This window comes from Miscanthus floridulus, chromosome 8 (genome assembly GCF_019320115.1).
Source record: "Miscanthus floridulus cultivar M001 chromosome 8, ASM1932011v1, whole genome shotgun sequence".
Lineage (NCBI taxonomy): Eukaryota > Viridiplantae > Streptophyta > Magnoliopsida > Poales > Poaceae > Miscanthus > Miscanthus floridulus.
Genome location: NC_089587.1, coordinates 154,004,103 through 154,024,075, shown reverse-complemented (window position 1 = coordinate 154,024,075; position 19,973 = coordinate 154,004,103). Strand labels below are relative to the sequence as shown.

Below are 19,973 nucleotides of genomic sequence, written 5' to 3'. Positions count from 1 at the left end.
ACTCCTATACTTGAGGCTTCAGCGACAGCGATAGAGGAAGATGTGGCTCCACTTCCTATAGTGATACTTCCTGAGTCATAGGCCAAGCTAGTTACTAAGCAGACCCAGACTGCTTCACCTTCACTTCCAGCGATAGAGGGTCAAACCACTTAGAGTTCAGGGTCAGAGGATGATGCTGCTTAGTTCCAGATCTCTCACCGCACCTCAGCGCCCGACTCGACTGCTCCTGTCCTATCGTCCAACCCTTAGGTTTTGGTGCTTGACGCCAAAGGGGGAGAGGGAGTGAGTATGTTAGATCTAGGGGGAATGTTAGATCTAGGGGAGCGTATGATTCATTTCTTTTGTGTGAGACTTCATGCATTCACGTTTACTTTCATGCATTGTCTTATTTACATGTGATGGTGAGACTTATGTGACATGTGTGCTCTCTACATTGATTTATATATATATCATGTCACTTGGTTAGGCTCATTTGGTTTGCTTCCGCATTTTTACTCTAATTCAAATGAGCTTTACTTCATGTACTCATGCTTAATTCATATCTATTGAGTATACCATGTTGGCTTAGGTCATATAAGCATGTCTAACCCCTTGTTCTTATTGTCAAAAGCTTATATGAACCAAGCATGTTGAAAACCTCACTCATCTCTTCTACATACTCGAGGTTGTGTTGTCATCAATCACCAAAAAGGGGGAGATTAAAAGCATCTAGGCCCCTAGTTGGGTTTCGGTGATTAATGACAACACGAGATTACTATGACTAACATATGTTTTGTAGAGGCAATTTGAGTTAGGTCATGGTAATGGCAATTGATTGGGTAATCATGATTGTCATGCCCCTATCGATGGAAATTATTTTGGTTTTCAAATGATGGACGGCAAGGTTAAGGACGGACTAGTTTTAAGTGTCGTTTGGTGTTGGAGAGACACTTAGAGTAGTTTAGGACTTTGTTTTTCCTTTGGCCGTACTATTAAGGGGGGTATGGACTAGTAGCTTGACCTAGGTAAGTCTAGTGGGTTAGGTGTGGTGCACACTTGTCAAACCTAGCACTAGGTAGCTCAGGAATAGCCCTAAGATCAATTGGAGTAAACTTCATTCACATAGGATTTTGAGTTGGAAGTGAATGGAGGGTCAAATGATTGATCGGATGCTGGTCTGGTTGTGACCGGACGCTGGAGGGTGAGTCCGGTCAGTTCATTTGATCAACTGAAGTCGTCTGGTACTGACTGGACGCTGAGTGAAGGTGGACCGGACGCTGGGTACCCGCATCCTGTCAACTCCAAAGAGGTTCTAGAGAGGGTTTTTCTTGACCAGACGCGTCCGGTCGGTGCTGACCGGACGTTGGTCAGGATCCGATAACTGATCGGACGCTGAACAGTGAAGTGACCGGACTCTGAATGCCAGCATCTGGTCAACATCAGTAAGGTTCTAGAGAGCGTTTTTCTTTACCGGACGCATCCGGTCAGTACTGACTGGACGTTGGTCAGAGTCCGATCAGAACTTAACGGCTCTTTCTCACACAGTGGTGGGGATAACTGACCGGAGCATTCGATCACCTTGGCCGGAACGTCCAGTCACCCCGCAGAGTGCTGACTCAGCCTCCAAACGTTATGTTTTGAATAAGGGGGTATAAATACTTACTCCACTCGTCCATGGGAGGTCTCTTGCCCATTTGTTCAGCTGAGAAACACCTTTGGAGTGTAAGGGAGAGCAAGAGCCTAGTGAGGTGATTGAGATTTGAGAATCCAAGATTAAGGACATCATTAGTGTATAGAGAGTAGCAAGTCTGCATCCACCCTTCTCATTAGGCTTATCGTGGTCAAGTGAGAGTTTGTACTTATTACTCTTAGTGATCGCCATCACCTAGACGGCTCGATGGTGATTGAGAGCTTGGTGATCATCCATCGGAGCTTGTGGATGACCCAACTCAAGTTGTGAGCGGTTGTGGGTGATTCACCACGACGGAGTGTCGAAGAATTAGCCCGTAGAGAGCACTTGATCCTTGCGCAGATCAAGAAGGAGCTACACCCTTGCGTGGGTGCTCCAACGAGGACTAGTGGGGAGTGGCGACTCTCCAATACCTCGGAAAAACATCGTCGCATTCCTTTCCCTCTCTTTACTTTGAGCATTTACATTTGTGCAATTCATTTCATGTCTTTACATTCCTAGAATTATCATGCTAGAGTAGGATTGGAACCTAGGGTGTAAAACTTTTGTGCGGTAGAACAATAGAAACATATTCTAGGCATAAGGGGTGAAGTGGGCTAAGTGTAGGTCTTAATTATTGAAAAGAATTTAGAATTAGCCTAATTCACCTCTCCTCTTGGGCATCTTGATCCTTTCAAGAATAACCGCACAAAAGCATCACTTATTAAGGCACTTCGAGGACGCGATAGATAGAGAGAGGTAAATAACTAATGAACAAGAGAGAGGATTACTATGTGCATGTTTGGATCTCATTCTCATAGTGAAATTCTGGATTCTAGACAGTGAATGTAAAATCTGCATTTTTGATTAAAAAATAAGGATGTTTGGATCTCATTCTCATAGTATTGTCTTTGTATAGCGAAAACCTTCAAATAATAGGTTTTGGGTAGATAGTTGGATTTTAGAATCTCATTCTAGAATCAAGTGTTTGGATCAAGTTCTTATATTTCTACCTCGTTCTCATTTTTCTTGGGAGATCCAAACTTGACCTATTTAATGCAAAATGGACATAAGGAATTTGCATTCATACCGGGATTTAACGCTTGTTGCTTTTGAGGGGTATAATTTCTGTCGTATTGATTATAAACGAGGTAAGGTCAAACTTTTGACTATCAATAATATTTAGTTTAAAAACATTGATGCCGCCATTAATAGAAACAATGCCTAATGCTCCATCCTAAATTATGAGATGCTTTGGCTTTTCTAGATACGGTAATTTTTTTATATACACTTAGATATACACTATATCTAGATACATAATAAAACTAATGTATCTAGAATTGCTAAAATATCTTATAATTTAGAATGAAAGTACGTTGGACCGGGGGAGATTATAATAATCTTTCTTTTCTACCATTACTCCCGTGTCAATGTTGTTGCTGCTTCCGCCATGGCGCCAATGCCAACTATGTTTGCACAGTGAAGAAATGCATTCGGTGCCCCACCACGAGTTCGATTCAAGCACAGGTTGTCAATGATGTTGCGGCTCCCGCCATGGTGCCACCTATGTTTGCATGGTGAAGAAATGCACTTGGTGCCACCATGAGTCAACCACGAGAGACGCAAGAATGAGAGACATGGCCTTGGCTGATGAAAGTGCCAGTTTCTTCGTCTAACCATTGATGGCGTCATAGTGGCTTGGCAAGGTCGATGACGACACCTACCAAGGCATGCCGGTGGTGGTCAATATAGAGAGCCAATCGTTCTGTGTCTAGGATAGCAAGACCTCTTCGAATAAGAAGATGACATTTTCTGCTGGTGGTTGCTCACCTCCGGGTAACCTCGTTAGTCTCCACTTAGCTCGATTTAACCATAGGAGAGAAGGACAGGCATGACCTTGGCCAGTGGAAGCACCATCTTCTTTGTCTGGCCAAAATGGCTTAAGGGGTGGCAAGGCGGCAATGATGCCTATGATGGTGGTAATCAACATAGAGAACCAACTGATTCATGTCTGATACAACAACACCTCCTATTGAAACGGATCGGATTCGCATATAATCGGATACAGATATCACCTTTTACCATATTTTCATTCAAATTCGAATACGATACGGATATTTTCAAATACAAAATAGATGTCTTGAATTCTGATTTTATTCAGGTATTTACTCAATTCAACTCAAAGTGCATATTGTTAGATTCAAGGCAAAATTGGCCACCAGACACTGAAAGTGGCCTCTCTTTGCTAGCGGACATGCAAAATGGAGCAGTTTGCTGGTGGACACCAACGTTGTTGTCAAATTTGCTCCTAGACACCACGCCGAATAAAATATTCATTTCTAGATAAGGAGAGAGAACAGGCGCGAAATTTCCTTTTTACCCCTGACTCTTTCTTCTTCCCCATCTCGTTCTCTACTCAGGCCAAGCCCCGCCGCCTCCATGGCCGAGCTCGCCTTATCTACTCATACGGCGAGGAGGAGGACGAGGGCCCGTTCTTCGACCTCAACCTGTCCTGCTGCTCCGCGCTCAGCTTCTCCCGGAGGAGGCGAGCTCGGCCATGGAGGTGGCGGGGCTTGGCCTAAGCAGAGAAGGAGATGGGGAAGAAGAAAGAGCCAGGGGCAAAAAGGACATTTCGCGCCTGTTCTCTTCCTCCTTAGCCAAAAATGAATATTTTATTTGGCGCGGTGTCCAAGAGCAAATTGACAACAACGTTGGTGTCCACCAGCAAACGACTTCATTTTGCATGTCCGCTAGCAAAGAGAGACCACTTTCAGTGTCTGGTGGCCAATTTTGCCTAGATTCAACATACATGAATAGAATTTTACTACTAAGTTCGTCGATAACCAAAGTGAAATAAAATCAAAGTACAATTGTAATAATCTCCAATATCGAAGTGAGCTAAATTATAATGGATAATATTTAATAAAATGATAGGTCAAGTGAAGAAATTCAAATAAAAATGGTTGGTAAAAGTAGCCATTTTTCTTTATCATTGTTTTTGTAATTACAAAATTATTACACAAGTAGACATTAAAGTATGTGGATATATAACATAGACAAGGATAGCTTATAAAAAATAATATAGTCTATTGAGGTTTTAATGCTTAAATATCAATTGGGCTAGGACTAGAAGAGAAGTCAAACAAAGCACTCCAGAGGTTTTAATGCTTAAATATCAATTTGGCTAGGACTAGAAAGAAGTCAAACAAAGCACCTAGTGCTTGGATTTAGGTGAGGAAAGCTAGTTGGAACGAGGGAGAAAAGGGATGGGCTGTGTCAAAGGGCATGTATGTGAAGAGAGGAGGGGATTAGATGGGGACAATTCTCGCTTCCATCATGAGACTACCACGCAAGCATCTAAGAGCATTTCTAAGAGCCTTTCTAAATCTGACTCTCTAAATCATCATTTGAAGAGTCATTTGCATAGAAATAGCTTTATATATATTTTCACTCTCCAACAATTTTTCTATATCTCATGCGCACTCTAGAGATCCATTCTCGTCTTCTATCTTTGGTAGCGAAAAACCTAGAATAAAAGAATGTTTTATTTTGATAACCATTTAGAGAAGCTGTTGGGGGTTAGTTTTTCACCAAAATCTCTATTTCTAGCATTTAAGAATGATACAGTCTCTTAACGAAGATGCTCGAACTGTCTAAATCTAGGGCCATTGCATAAATTCAGGAGCAATTAGTAGCAGATGTGTATATTGCATAAATTCAAGAGGACCGGCGCATGCATGGACACTGTCATCGATCAAAATAGGTAGGGACTACCCTCACCTTTGTCATCAATCAAACAGGTGAGGAATATCCTCACTTTTTTTTTTGCCTATAGGAGGTTTTTTTTTTCATAAACGATAGTTGAGCTTTTTTAACTATAGAGGGACTTTGTGCTTACCATTTAAGCTTGGTTCTGGTGGTACTAATGACAGGATGAAACTTTTGGAGAGTTAATTCACATAGAATACTTTATGATTTAGGACAAATTTTGAATGCCTCAAAACCTTATATTTCAGAACAGGAGCAGTTGGCCACATATATTTATTTAGAGTCGTCGGTCTGGCCTACTACTTCATCCATATACGTTGTCCTCACCTAGTTAACTTCCATACAATTTTTTCATATGTAGCTTTTCATAAAAAATCGATATAGGCTTTGGAACTGAGGTCTCCTACATAGGCCTTATTGGCCATTTTTTTCATATGTAGCTTTGTTTCATAAAAAAATATTGATATAGGCTTGGAACTGAGTTCTCCTACATGGGCCTTAGATTAGCTTCGAAACTGAGGCCTTACTTGCTGCATGCTTGCGTACGTAGATTTTTCTTGCACAGAGAATAACTACATGATGATAGATTACCATATCAATAACCTAACCCTTTGGCCAAACCGTTCCCTGTATAATACAGGATTTCAAGAACTGGCCGCTTCTAACTAACTTCTACTTTCACACTTGGAAGGCTGTTCTGCGCTAACCGCTTATTATTCCTTTTGTGCTGCCCTTTTCCTCTTCATTGCGCGTTCGCGCCTCTCTTCTTCCTTGATCAACCGGAGCTGCTCCTGGTCCTCTTTCCTTGCAAGTGCCGCGCTGAACGACCAATGCATAAGATTTAATCAGTCCACATTCAGCAAATTAAAACTAACTTGGTACAAATGCGCACGTTCTAAAATGTTTGGTTGAAGGAACCATTTTATATATCTTGTTAAAAGAGGCTATCTATTGTGGGTTGGAAACCATTAATTTGGTGGATGATTACGTCCATATATATTTCTAAGATTTGACTTAAGCAACCTCAGACAAAAAAAGGGTCTTCACGTGTGAATGGAGCTGAAAGTTTACCTTCTTCTCTCTTCCCTTTGTATGCTAGCAAAATCAGCTTCCATATCACTCTCATCTTCATCGCTGATAGCAAATTCGTCATATCTGAGCACATAAAGTCAAACACCAAATCAAAGTAAGTACAAACTTAACTGTACAATCTACGACCCCACAGTTCAAAAACAATCTACGGCCCCTAGATGTAGTGATGTACAATTTTTAGAACCAGGAGTGCAGGATCTAGAACAGTGTGCACCGGCATGTGGCATATAACATAGCGTTCCCCTCTGTTAACTCTTAGTAGATGTATTACTACTTCACAAAAATACTAAACTTCATGAGACCATCAATTTAGTCAAAATATAAGCATGTTTTGTTGTGTGTTTATAAAAGGTGTATAAATAAATCCATATAATAATATTTTTTAACAACGTTAATATTATGGTAGCAAATAATGATATATTTTCATGAATGATTTCTCTTATAAATTCTTCCAGATTTCTCCAAGCGAACGGGGCCTTTGTGGTCAAAGTATTCCCTTTAAACGTTTTTTTTTTTTTTTGTGAAATCCTAATATGCCTACTAAAACCCAACGGAGGTAGTAGTATGCCCAGAACCCATGTGAATGCAAACGCAAGAGCACTGATACAAATATAGTAATAATACCAAGAACAACAATGAGAATCGTACTTATGCATTATTTGTCTGTCATCATTGGATTTCCTTCTTTTTACTATATGCTTTTCTACTCCATGAGATGCCTGCAAATGCTCAACGTCGAAAAAACAAAAAGTCCTTGTTAATTGGCGTCCTGTAATAATAAGAGAAAAACAATGTTTTTTGTGCAGTGGACGATTTGTTACCTTGAATTTTGAGTTAGGAATGAGCTGCTTTTGTGCTGATTTTAATCTCCCATTTTGCGCAGCCGATCTATTCTGTCCAATAAGCTGACCTTGTAGACTTCGACCTTGCAACGGTGGCTCACGGCCATTGCCTTGCGGCCTCTGACTCTGCGGCTGCTGCCGCAGCTTCTGTCCTGGAATCGACGCCTGCGGCCTCTTGTTATGGAGTGACGGCTGCAGCTCTTGGCCTTTCGAGGATGATAGCAGCCCTGGAGATTTCTTCTTCAAGTTAGGCAGGTTGGACCCGTTTCTACCAGCAGCTATAGCGCCTTTTCTTTCTGCATGAGCCTTCTTTCCCAGAGACCCAGAACCCTTCAATCCATGGTCTGTTGATGATAATGTGGCAGGTTGGCCTGTGAACACTCTGCTTTTCCTGGCAGAATTCACCTGCCCAGCATCTTGAGTCTCTACACATCAAGTATATAAGTATTTTGTTCATTAGGGCGTGTTCGGCTCGGCTCGGCTTATTTTAGCTTATTCTCTCTCACAGAACACTATTGAATCAGCCAAAACCAGCCAAAACAAACTAGTGCACAGTACTTTTGTCTACCAGCCGAACACGCCTTACTGCAAAGGGAAATAAGTATATTTTGTTCAACAAAAAAGTAGTGTCCATACCAGATTTCGGAACAAGAAGAGGGGCCCTACTACTCTCAGGATGATCTTTAGTAGGGGGTTGAGTATCAGCATCATCTGAGAACAGACATGAGTAATCTCGATTCTTTCGAAGTGTATCAACCTTTCTCTTCTCCTGCGTATTGTAACAAGTTTATAAATCAATTTGCTCCAGAGCACCATACAGTAAATAGCATGGTCAGGTGTTAATTTCTTGTTATTACCTCACTAACAAACTTCAGTTTCTGCATTTTCTCAACTGCGCCTTGTCGCATCTTCGAAGCCAAGGAAACATCTTTCTGCACGAAATATGATCATACGATGAATGCAAAGTTCAATGTTACAAAAAAAACCAAAACACATATAGAAGTGTTAACACATACTTTGGAGGGTACATTCTGTAGATCTTTCATGATCGTTGAACACCCTTCTTCGATGACTCGGCGAGCAAGCACTGGCTTTGATGGCCCAAAGAAGGTGCCGTATCTACAAAAGTTTTGCTATTAACAACTGGAACTAAAATCGGAACCAAATAAGACTAACACGTCAGCAAGGGCATAGAAATCTTACCCGTCCTTGACAGGTGGCATCGTCTGGTTCTTGGATGATGATAAATTAGGTTTGCGAGCGCCGGTAGCCATTGCTGCGTTCTTCCTCCTGATTTCCTCCTTTAATTGCTCTCTCAGGGTAAGGATCTCTTGCTGCCCAACCGGTGCCTCCTCTTCTTCCTCCTCAACCTCTTCCTCTTCTTCCACTTCCTCTTCCACCTCATCCTCCAACTCCTGCTGGTGCTCATCATCCAACTCCTGCTTGTGCTTCAATGACTCCTCCTCGTCGCTATACACAATGAAGTCACCTAGGTCATCCTCATCTTGGTCACAATATTCGTCCACCAATTGCTCCTGGCAGGATCCATTGGAAATCAATAGCATTGATTAGGAAAAAAAAATGTGACGTTAAATTTCTATCTATGAGTTGTAATGGCGGCACCTGCTCTTATTTACAATAATCTTTGTGATGAACTGAACTTATGATACGATCATGAATTATTTTTTTTAACGAATCGTGCTTGAAATTATTTATACCCAAGTGATATATCTTAACTTACATTGGTTTCGTTGTCGAACTTGCTCGCCATCTGTTCACGATCCAACTGAGCGTACTAACTTCAGAATGCCTAAAATAAATTTGATACAACTTGTAAGAATTCAGATCAACAAATTCGATCAATGATTCAATGGCACACGAGAAGATATATACCAAGGAATTAAGCAAAGAGTTCGAGCACAGATCAAAATCAATCTTTTTTTTTGGCAAAAAGAAAATACCGTGTAACAATTTTAGTTTGAACAGAAGAATATGAAAAGAAAAGGTTAATGATTCGAAAACGAAACTATCTCGGCGGAAATCTCTAGCCCTAACAATGCCTAGCGAACGGCGCCGTACGTGGGCCGATGAACCGGCGGCCGGGCGACTTTTATCAGGGTAAGAGCATGGAAAGGCGACTCACCTCACGATCACGAGATCGATCGCGATAATGCCGGCGCGCCCTGCAAAGATCTTGTTACGAAGTCGACGATGCGGTGCCGATCGGCAAGCGTCGTCCTCGTCGACTCGCGACGAGACGGAGCCCGCGGCTTCGTGGGTTCGTCGATCTGGGGAAAAGAAAACAACGAGGGTGCGCGCGTGGGCGGAGGTGCGAGCCCTCCTGGTATATATAGCCGGCCGCGTCTTCCACGCGCGTGAGCCCTAATCCTTCTCCTCCCGCGGCCTCTCTCATCTCCGTTTCTCCCCCCGCTCGCCCGGCTATAAGGGGATCGATCCGCCTGCTCGTCCGCCCCGTTGCGTGGCGGCTGCTGGAGACGCGCGCGCGGGGATCATATCACAAAGCCCTCGCGATCACGTACTAGCAGGGACGCCCGCGGAAGGCACGGCACGGTGCGGCGCAAACTGCGCGCTCCCTGCCCAGCTTGCCCTCGGGCGCGTCGCGTCTTTGTAGCTGCTTCCACCCGCGCCACATGACGACGCGCGCGCGTGGACGGACGCGTCTGGAGCCCGGAGTCCGAGGCGGCCGGTGAATCATGGGTAGCCTAGCGCCATGGTTTTGGGGACATCGGAGATTATTTGGAAGGAGGAAGTCGCAGATTGTGATCATCAAATCAAAGCTGGCTGGGTGGCGAGATCGGATATGGATCTGTCTCCCGATTTTTTTTTTTAGGAAACTGCCTCACGAACTTATCCTGGTGATTTTTATTAATTGGATTGGAAAAATAGTAACGGATTCGATGCCGTTAGCGTGAAACCCGGCGGCGTGTGGATATTCGTTTTGGAAAGTTTCAAACGCTCTTTATTTAGGAAAGGGGTGATATGCATAAAAAACTCACGGCCATTCATAGCTCACACATGCCGTGAATGCTGGCACTCGTTGCGTGCTCGGTGCTCCGGTCGAGGCGCGAAACCTCAAGAAATCCTTGGAGAAGGGTTCAAAATAAATCCAGAAATTTAAAAAACACCGCACATACACTTTAGTTTGGACCATATATAAACTGCAGATTATGCAAGAATTCAAAGAGATATATGTCTAGCTCTAGGGAGCTGATTAGAAAATTAATTGCGATCATTATCAGTGTTAAAATGTGCTAGCCCTGTTTGAAGACATGTGATTATAATAATTAGATTTAGAGTTAAATGCACCGGAGGTCCATTAACTTATGCAGGGGTTTCAGTTAGGTCCATCTCAATTCTGAAAGTTGATTTCTGGGTCCATAAACTTTGTAAGTCGTTCACCACAGGTCCAAATTAGTCTACGTGTGCATCTAGCAGTGACATGGCATGCTGACTGGACAACTCCCAAATGAGGCATTTCTTCGAGCAAGTCATGGATGTGAGAGAAGTAGCATGGTCACCCAGCGCCGCACGCCGACTGTGCACGCCCCTGCCCCCACGCCGTCATCCGCGTGCCGGTGTGCGTCCATGCCCCCGTGCATGCCGGCTGCCGCTCACGAGAGCGATAGCGACGCGCAGGCACTTGGCCTCATCCTTCGCTCTCTTGATGCTCCGCTTCACATGGTCGAGCTGACTGGTTGTTCACCGTTGGCTTCCTTCGACGACGCAAGTGAACAGCTCGGTCCAGTGTTCCTTCAACTGCGCAAGTAGAACACAGCTCTGGGGAAGAAAGGTCGGGACTCAGGGACACGTGACACACCATGGAGCGCGTGCTGCGAGAGGGCGACAGCGAAATCCCTGCCGTCACGGTGTTCGTGGAGGCCCGCATGGTGTACGTCAGCTCCTCTGACGGCGTTGTCACGCACTGGCAGTGGCGCCGGGGCTCCTCCGACGGATGCCGATCACTCGTGCCTCACCGTGCTGACGGTGACGGACCACAGGTGACCCGTCAAGTTTGTCGCCATGGACGAGCAGGACGATCCGACGATGACGACGGCGCCCCCCGCAGGTGGGTCGTGTACAGAGACAGCCTCGATAGGTCCATCAAGGTGCGGCGCGTGTCCGACTCAGATGGCGGCATGGCGCCTGACCTGACGATGACCCCTGCACGCTACTGGAAGCGTTCCTCGCCGCCGCCGCCGCCGCGCTCGTGGGTGCCCTACACAGTGACGCCGAAGCCGAATCACATGGGCGTGGCACGAGTGAATGGGCACAGCGGGTTCTAGCCTCCTGCGACCTCGCGGTGGCCTCCCGCGCTCGCATCATCGCCGTGACCGCGTCGTCCACGGCGGCCGCATGAAGGCAAGGGAGTGCGATGGTGCTGAGCCAGAGCAGGCGGATGGGGGTACGGGGTAGATGTGGGTGCTTGTCGGGGGTGGCGTGCAGCAAGTGTTGCACAGCTCGTGGGGGTGGCGGCCGGCGTGCGCCGGAGCAGCAGGGATGAGCGCGGGCGATGGCGCGGGGGCAAGGGCGCATGCTGTCGTGTCGGTGATGCTTTCTCTCGCGTCCATGTCACAACTAGATGCACGCTGTCGGGGGGAAGAAAATTCAGTGCAGACTCCCTCCACGGAGGCCTCCGTGCAGACCTAGCAGCAGAGAGCTCAAAACTGGCTCAGATCCCTCAGTACATGCACACCCAAGGATTGCTAACTCGTGAGCAACCTTGTTACAATCTCTAGGAACTGCTAAGCAAACAAACGAATTAAAATTGGCAGACACCAAACTATCCAGTTCCTCCAGGAGACTCCTAGCCATCGACGCTCTGTAGTCTCCAGAGTTGATCACTTGTTGCACCAACGTAGCATCTGTCTCCATAATAAGATTGGAGATCCCTGCGTTTACAGCAGCCTGCACTCCATGTATGCAGCCAATTACCTCGGCCTGGAAATTAGCTTTCAGAAGAAACTCTACTCTTCCACGCCCCGCACGCACCACATCGCCATCTGAATCACGAATGACATATCCCCACCCACCGTCACATGACGAATTCGGAGAGAAAGAAGCAGTGATGCTTTCAGCTTGCCCTCTGGTGGTTTTAACCATCTTCTTTTTTCTTTACGTTGGGAAGGTCTTGTGCCATCATCAGTCTTTGACAGTTCTGTTGCATACACTTGCACTGCGTGGGCGATTGCAGCTGCACATCTTCGTTTTCCCCCTGATCTGATATTGTTCCTCTCCCCCCCACCACATCCAAATAGCAATGAGTAGCAGCATTCTCTTTTTGCAGTTGGTGGACAAAATATAGAAGAGTACTTTACAGGATCACGGATGCTGAAGTCTAACTTACCCCTCAATTGATTGTCCAACTTGCTAACTAAAGAATAAGATATGAATTTCTCACTTTAATCAACAGTAATCTAGGGACCCATACACTTATATATTATTATAAATTTGTAATCGTAATTATAATAATCATATACATAATCTAGATTATAATAATCTAGCTGAGATCGAGGCGTGGAGCTGCTTCTCCAACTTTTTACCACATGTTTGGTACGGAGACCGTCTAATCTCATTATATCCTTATTTGTTGTTTGGTTGTAGGAATAGAGACGGTAGGAGTAGAATGAGACACCTGACTTGTGGGTTCACACTTCTCTCTCTCTCACACACACACACACACCATGTCCAAAACAGGATGAGTTTATCCTACCATTGGATGAATGGGCTAAACCACATCTCGAAGAAAATAATATTCTCCTGCGGAAATGACTCTAGCCTGTATATCGCTAAATAAACACCATAAAAATTAGGCTCGTCCGGCATATATGGGAGTATTTGTTGGGCCTATTGGGCCAATAATAGTACTGGTCGATAAAAGAGAAATAATTAAGTTAAGACTCGAGAGTGAGTGTCATAAGTTATCATATCCAACCGGGTGGACGAAAGATCACCGGCTCAAACCCCCCACCACCCCGAGATACAGCAACAGCTCCTCGGCCGTCCACCACCTGCACAGTTGCGCGGCTCTGCGGGAGACTTGGCAGGGCCGGATCTAGCACGGCATCAGCCGGGGCTCGAGCCCCGCTATCGCCGCTGGATGTATGGAGCCCCTCCTAAGCTCTTGCGATATGTTTGTAGTCACTAAAGCTCAACAGAAGAGACTTAAATGTAGAAAATAAGAGTGCCCCTCCTAGCATATGTTTCTAGATCCGCCACCGAGATTTGGCAAACACATCGTCCTCATCTATGCTAACCAGTCGTGTTTTGTGTTAAGGAAATGGTTGGCTCCCGGCCTTGTGGTAGAATCATTTCATTTATGTTTGAGCTTTGACTCAAGGATAGACCCCAACATTTAGGTGTTATTATTCTTCACACAATTCCAAGATAGGACCGGTCTATCACAAAGGCTCATAGGAGTAGAGTTTGTATGTCTAGATTCAAATGGGTGAGGTTAAGACGTTAAGTGTACGTTTATGACATATATGCGTGTGAAAAAAAAAATGCGCCCTCCTCTCCTCACGCACCTACTTGCTGGCCAGCTGCATCCAGGCCCTCTGCTGGTTCCTGGTTGAGCCAAACGAATACGATACACGATCAGATGCTAAGTACTCGGTGGATCCATTTCTGCTACTGATCGTCTTGAATGCACATTCCGTGTGTCAGCAATTTTGCATTTTCAGACGTGTCATGAGAAAATACTGCAAAAAATCGTAGTGAAATTCCACAGGACCTGTTCGTTTCGCTGAAATTTGACTTACGCTGATGCTTTTGCTGAAATGCTGTGAGAGGAAATGCTATGAGAGGAAAACACCGTTGGTTCGCTGAAAAGTATTGGTGATGTAGTGTAGCAGAACTGGGCTATGTATCAGCTGGTTGGTCGCAACGGTACATGCAACAGACATAATAAGTGATACCGATAAAATCCTGATGACACACTGAACATTCCATCACATGTTCTCAAGCACGACTTGAAATTGACTGGCTAAGACTTCGTACAACAGGGCAATGTGATGTATAGAATGATCCAGTTACAGAGTAACTATTTGAAGATTAAATTATCCATGGGCAATTAGCAACACAGTACAGACTGAATGAATGTGAACAACTGAACACCATCTAATTTGGATCTTGATATGCCCACCACTATTCGTCGATTAGCCCAAAGCAAACAATTTTACCTCCAAGGAGAGGCAATAAAATCTGAGCCCCTAGGGGATCAACCGGTCACTGCATTTTTGTCGAGCAGATTTGCATGATATGCCATCTCAATGGATCGTGCTTTGGGTTTCCTCTATCGTCTTCACTTCTGCGCCTTATGATGCTTGACTACTGGTGCACCAACACCTGCATTATTTGGAGAAATTGTAGTCTGGCTTACCCCAGGAGCTTGATTGTTTTCTCCAGCTGGAGCTGGCTCAGTGGGTTCATTTTTCACAGGTTCAGCAGAAGGCTTCTCTGGTGGTTTCACAGGCTCGTCCTTCACAGGTCCAGCTGAAGGCTTCTCTGGTGGTTTCACAGGCTCTTCTGTCACAGGTCCAGCTGAAGGCTTCTCTGATGGTTTCACAAGCTCATCCTTCACAAATCCAGCTGAAGGTTTCTCCAATGGTTTCACAGGCTCAGAAGTAGCACCAAGCTTGAGCCTCATTTTCTTGGATAGATCCATGACCACATTTATTTCTAAAACACATGACAAGCATAGGTGTATAAGATCAAGCCATGTCAACTGACAATAGTGCATAGTACATATTAAACTGAACATGAGACTTCAGGTTGCTTATTCTCACAATGAATTACAAAGTTTGACAAACATCATTACTAAATTGAGAGATAATGAAATTACCTACTGAAAATATAGGTAAAGAACATCTATCGTATGCTTAGCAGTTCTGTGGAGTATATATTTGAAACAATGCTGACCATTTAAAAGGATAAAACACACAATTGATTTTTCTAGTGAATGGCACTATAAATTTTATTTTATTTAAAATAAATAGAAAATAGGGAAGAAGGATGTACCATGTGTGTAAATCATGTTTTTGCATATAAGATTTTGTATGTCATATGGAAAGTTATGAAAGTCAAGTCATAAGAAGTAGAGATGCGAATGGGTTACATCATTTGAAGCACAATGCTGTTAAAGAAGGCAGATGCTACATCAAACTTAGAATGCGCTAGCAACAAATCAATAGCAGAAAGTTCCTCACAACAAAATTGATTAACAAACATCTCCTAAGGAACCATTGTGTAAACAACTAGGCACATGAAGCGCAGAACGCAATGCATCAACTGTTTACATATTATAAAACACTAAGATTACAAGGGGGCGCATTGGTGCATTTCCCTCTTCAACTAGTTCATTGCCTAGCAGTGATTCTAGAAAAAAATAAATTGGTTTCAAATTTCCCCAGTGTGTGGCCTCAATACCAAGCTGTACCAGTACAAAGAACCAAATCTGGTACTCCCTACGTCAAATTATAGTTTCAAAAACTTTGCTTTCAGCACCAGTTACATCTTTCCTTTACCTATAGGGTCTACTATTTACGCTTCATGATTGCTAAGATTTTTCATAACACTAAATAGAACGTCTCTCCTTCACCTCACGTCCTCACCTTCGCTTTCATGCAAAGTATTAAAAAGACAACATTATTCAGGCCTTTTTACCCTAGCTTTCTTGGATCAACCCTAAGTTGCCCGCCTTGGGTTGTTGGTACCACCAATTTCTAATTGCAGAGCCAACATTTTGTTGACACGTAACCACATGAACACAACCTTATACATCAGCAGAAACGATGCTAGAAGATTTTACCATTATTAAGGTTGATTATAGTGTTCTGGCTAAAGAGATGAGACACGAGAAAAATAGAGGACTGTGACCAAATTACTAAGCTCAATGGCTCAGGGTTTGAATCTGCTAGGCTGCTAGGCTGCTAGCCTAGAGAAAACAATACTCATAATAAAAAAGAAATATTTATTCCATGATCTATACTTCTTATAACAGTACCCATTTTAGTTTTAAACATTCAGTATTTATTACGTTTTCTAATTGGAGGGTTGGAAGTCATGCACCACTGACCCATCTGATCTAAAAGTTAAAAATGCTTGCATGTAAGTTCTACTTATAACATTAAATTCTTTCCTCCAACAACTCACTCTTCAAATCTCCCGCCCAAGCTGGTAAGAGGTCAACAACCCATTTAAAATCACCCGTCTGTCGACTTCTATGCCACTTGCACCATAATATGTGGCCGCTTCTATGCCACGAGCGTTCTATGCCACAAGCGTGACACCACCATGTGTAGGCTCTAAGTTTTGTCAAGTCTCCGTGGGAGCACCCTGCTCATAGATTCCAATAACTCTGACAGCTGTCTTTTAAGTCTTCGCCTTCTTCCTATACCACCAAGAGATCTTGAACAAATGGAATAAGGGATAAGATTTTATGCTGCATTTCAACCTAAATGGCCTCCTTTTTTCTCTCATACGACCCCCGCGTCGCTCCCCCACGCGGGGCGACTCGGGCGGCCCCGGCCCCTCTCACCCCTCTCCTCCTCGCCCGCCGCGCCGCCGCCGGAGCTGGCTGCCGGCATGGCCGCCCGGTCGGCGGTGATGGTGGCGGCGGGGCTCTCCCTCCTCGTGTTGGCGGCGCACCTGCAGCAGGCCGGCGGTCCGGCCCCGCGCGACCGGCGTGGAGGTTGACGAGGTGGCTGCCGCGGCTGCTGCAGCGCCGGCTGGTGTCCGTGCAGGCGCAGGGGACGGCGGCGAGGTCTTCTTCTTCTCCGTGCGTTCCCCTTCTCCTCTCTTGATGGCAGCGGCGGCGCTGGCTGAGGCCGCCGGTCCGGGGCCCAGACGGCCAGATCCGGTGCCCGGGAGGCCAAATCCGGACCCCAGGTGGCCGGATCTGTCTTGGCGGCCGACGGCGGCGGCGGCGGTGGCCTGGGCCCATGCATGCGCTAGGGGGCAGTGCTTTCTCTTTGCCGTCCCTCCCCTCATGGCCTTGGCTGATGCGGCTCAGGGGCTGGCTGTGACTGGGGCTGCGACCTCTGCCGGCCAGCCTGCCCGCGGCGGCCGGTCTGGTGGCCAAGGCGACGGGCCAGCCCATGACGGTGTCTGCAGCTATGGTCAAGACGGAGGCGTTGGCGTCGGCAGGGGGTGCCGGATTCGGGGCCTAGCGTCCGGATTCGGCGGCCCCAGGGCATGGGGCGGCGCCCGACATGGTGGGGCACACTGGCGGTGATGACGGCAGCGACATCGGCAGGTGCCAGAGCCGACGACGTTGGTCAAATGCGGCCTCGGCATGCGGCGGTGTGACGCGAGCGGCAGAGTCAGGTCCGGCTCTGCGTGGCCCGATAGAAGGGGGTGGCGACCGACGCAGCTGTGTGGCTGCTACGTGCAGCCGGCGCGTCGATGCCCCTCTAAAGGGGCTTCCGTGGGGCGGCGGGACAACGGCGATGGCGGTGAAGGCTGCCACGGGTCCGGCTTCACAACCCGGCGATTGTGCTAGAGGGTTCTTGGGCAAAAGCCTTGGCGACGGCGACGCCGTTGGGCGCCGCTTCCCTGTTGAGGGCGTCGTATTTCCCCACTAGCATGTCTTCCAAGGGTGAAAACCCAGTCCACTTTGGACGTGCGACGGTGACACCATTGGCGTCACTCCCTTCCTGAAGGCGTCGCATTTGGATTATTGTCGTGGTTTCGATGCGGGGCGATGGTTTGCGTTTGGAAGTCGGAGCTGCTCTTCGGTGTTTGAGCTTGGCAACGATGACCGGTGGCGGCCGTTAGCTTCAGACCCGTCGGGGGGTGACTAGTGGGTGGCCTGCCATGGGAAGTCAGAGCTGCTGGCAGCTTGGCTTCCATGCTCGGCAACGATGACCCATGGCAGTGTGTCGTGTTTGTGCTCAGCTGCGTCGCGTGGGGTGGTTAGCCCCTCGGGTGTCTTTCTGGTATCTCGTCCGGCTAACCTTCTTGTACATAATATTCTTTCGGCTTAATTGAGCGGCAGAGCTCCTGCCTTTGTTTAAAAAAAAACCTAAATGACCTCCACAGCAACAGCCTCACCAGCAATGGAATGAGGATCAGCACCAAGGATACAGCAGGGTCAATGTCACACCTGTGGCCGCCGGCAAGGTCAAACCAGTGGCGTTAGCAACCACAGGAGGGAATCAGAGGAGGGGATCTCCAGTAACCAGGAGGAAGATCGTCTTCCTGATCTCTTTTCGTGTTTCTGAAATATTTTATGTTCTGGCTCTTTTGTCTTGACCTTGGCACTTGTAGACTTGGTGTGGCTCTCCACCTAGGTCCCATGGCTCATGGATCCACTTGAGATTGAGAGGCACTCTTCATATCAGGTGTTACAGTCAAGTTATGCAAATCGCGAGCTCTGGATTATGATCCACTAAAGGCTATTCATTTTCAGTACTATTGTACTAAACCTAAGATTTGGGTCAAATCCCTTCAACTGGACAACAATTGTCATCCTAACAAGACAGAAAATTAGATTTCATTTATATACCTTTCAAAATCTCACGAGCTGCATCGGTGTTGCGGAAATCAGTAGCTTGGTAAACCTTCACAAAAAGGTATACGACAATTCAGAATAGATTTATAGTATTCCATAACAGGAGAAACTACACTGCATAGCAGTAGCAGGTAAAAGATACTCGAATTCACTAAAATATTGTTCTATTATCATGTAGCCTGGATTAGTGGATTTTGCCCCAGCCCCAGATTTCCAGAAGCTTTAGCTAAAGTGACAAACTCTGCCTTCTCCACAAGAGTACACAACTAGCCTTAGTGAAAATTAGGGGGATTTTTAAACAAAGAAATAAAAGATATTGTGTGTGAACCTGGACGAAGCGGACACGCAGGTCGGCGACGACGGCACGGATCTTATAGTATTCGGAGGTATGGAACCCCGCTTCCTCGAGCTTCCGCTTCCTCGGCGCTGGCGCGGGCACGGGCGCAGGAGCCGGGGCTGGCGCGGGCGCGGCCACTGCGGGCGCAGGCGCATCTGACTGAGGGGCATGAGGAGTAGGAGGAGAGACCTTTTGATCCGGTGCGGGTGCAGCCGTGGGCTCTGCCGAGGGAGGAGGAGGCGGGGCGGTGGTGTCGACGGCGGTGGTCGGAGCGGCCATGTTCGGGTGCGCCGTGCGCGTTGGGAAATGAGCGAGTGCAAGCTTTCTGAGTTCTGACGGTGGGCTTGGGCTCCGAGGAAGACAGGTTTTGCGACTCCGGACACACCAGTAAGGGGGTGTTCGGTTTCTATTGGAAATTTTTAAGTCCCTGTCCCATCGAATGTTTGATACATGCATGAAGTATTAAATATAGATAAAAAAAATAACTAATTGCATAGATTGTGGCTAATTTACGAGACGAATTTTTTAAGCCTAATTAGTTCATGATTTGACAATGTGGTGTTACAGTAAATATGTGCTAATGACAGATTAATTAGGCTTAATAAATTCGTCTCGTAGATTAGTCTCCATCTATGTAATTAGTTTTATAATTAACTCATATTTAGTTCTCCTAAATAGTATCCGAACGTCCGATGTGACATGGACTAAAATTTAGTCCATGAAACCTAACACCCCTAAAGGCCGATTGGCAGATTG

At 46.0% G+C, this 19,973-nt stretch overlaps 2 protein-coding genes across 2 annotated transcripts; both read right to left on the bottom strand.

Moving 5' to 3' along the window:
* Positions 1–5,868: 5,868 nt before the first annotated feature.
* On the bottom strand, positions 5,869–10,164 carry LOC136473780 (uncharacterized). The gene is made up of 10 exons (XM_066471419.1): positions 9,494–10,164; positions 9,092–9,160; positions 8,554–8,885; positions 8,367–8,469; positions 8,208–8,282; positions 7,987–8,119; positions 7,330–7,775; positions 7,157–7,227; positions 6,488–6,571; positions 5,869–6,235 (listed from the first exon to the last, which is right to left on the bottom strand). Exons 2-10 carry the CDS (start codon positions 9,119–9,121, stop codon positions 6,130–6,132), a joined length of 1,380 nt encoding a protein of 459 aa, XP_066327516.1. The 5' UTR covers positions 9,122–9,160; positions 9,494–10,164; the 3' UTR covers positions 5,869–6,129.
* Positions 10,165–14,323: 4,159 nt separating this feature from the next.
* On the bottom strand, positions 14,324–19,588 carry LOC136473778 (uncharacterized). The gene is made up of 3 exons (XM_066471418.1): positions 19,209–19,588; positions 18,875–18,929; positions 14,324–15,048 (listed from the first exon to the last, which is right to left on the bottom strand). Exons 1-3 carry the CDS (start codon positions 19,494–19,496, stop codon positions 14,672–14,674), a joined length of 720 nt encoding a protein of 239 aa, XP_066327515.1. The 5' UTR covers positions 19,497–19,588; the 3' UTR covers positions 14,324–14,671.
* Positions 19,589–19,973: the final 385 nt, after the last annotated feature.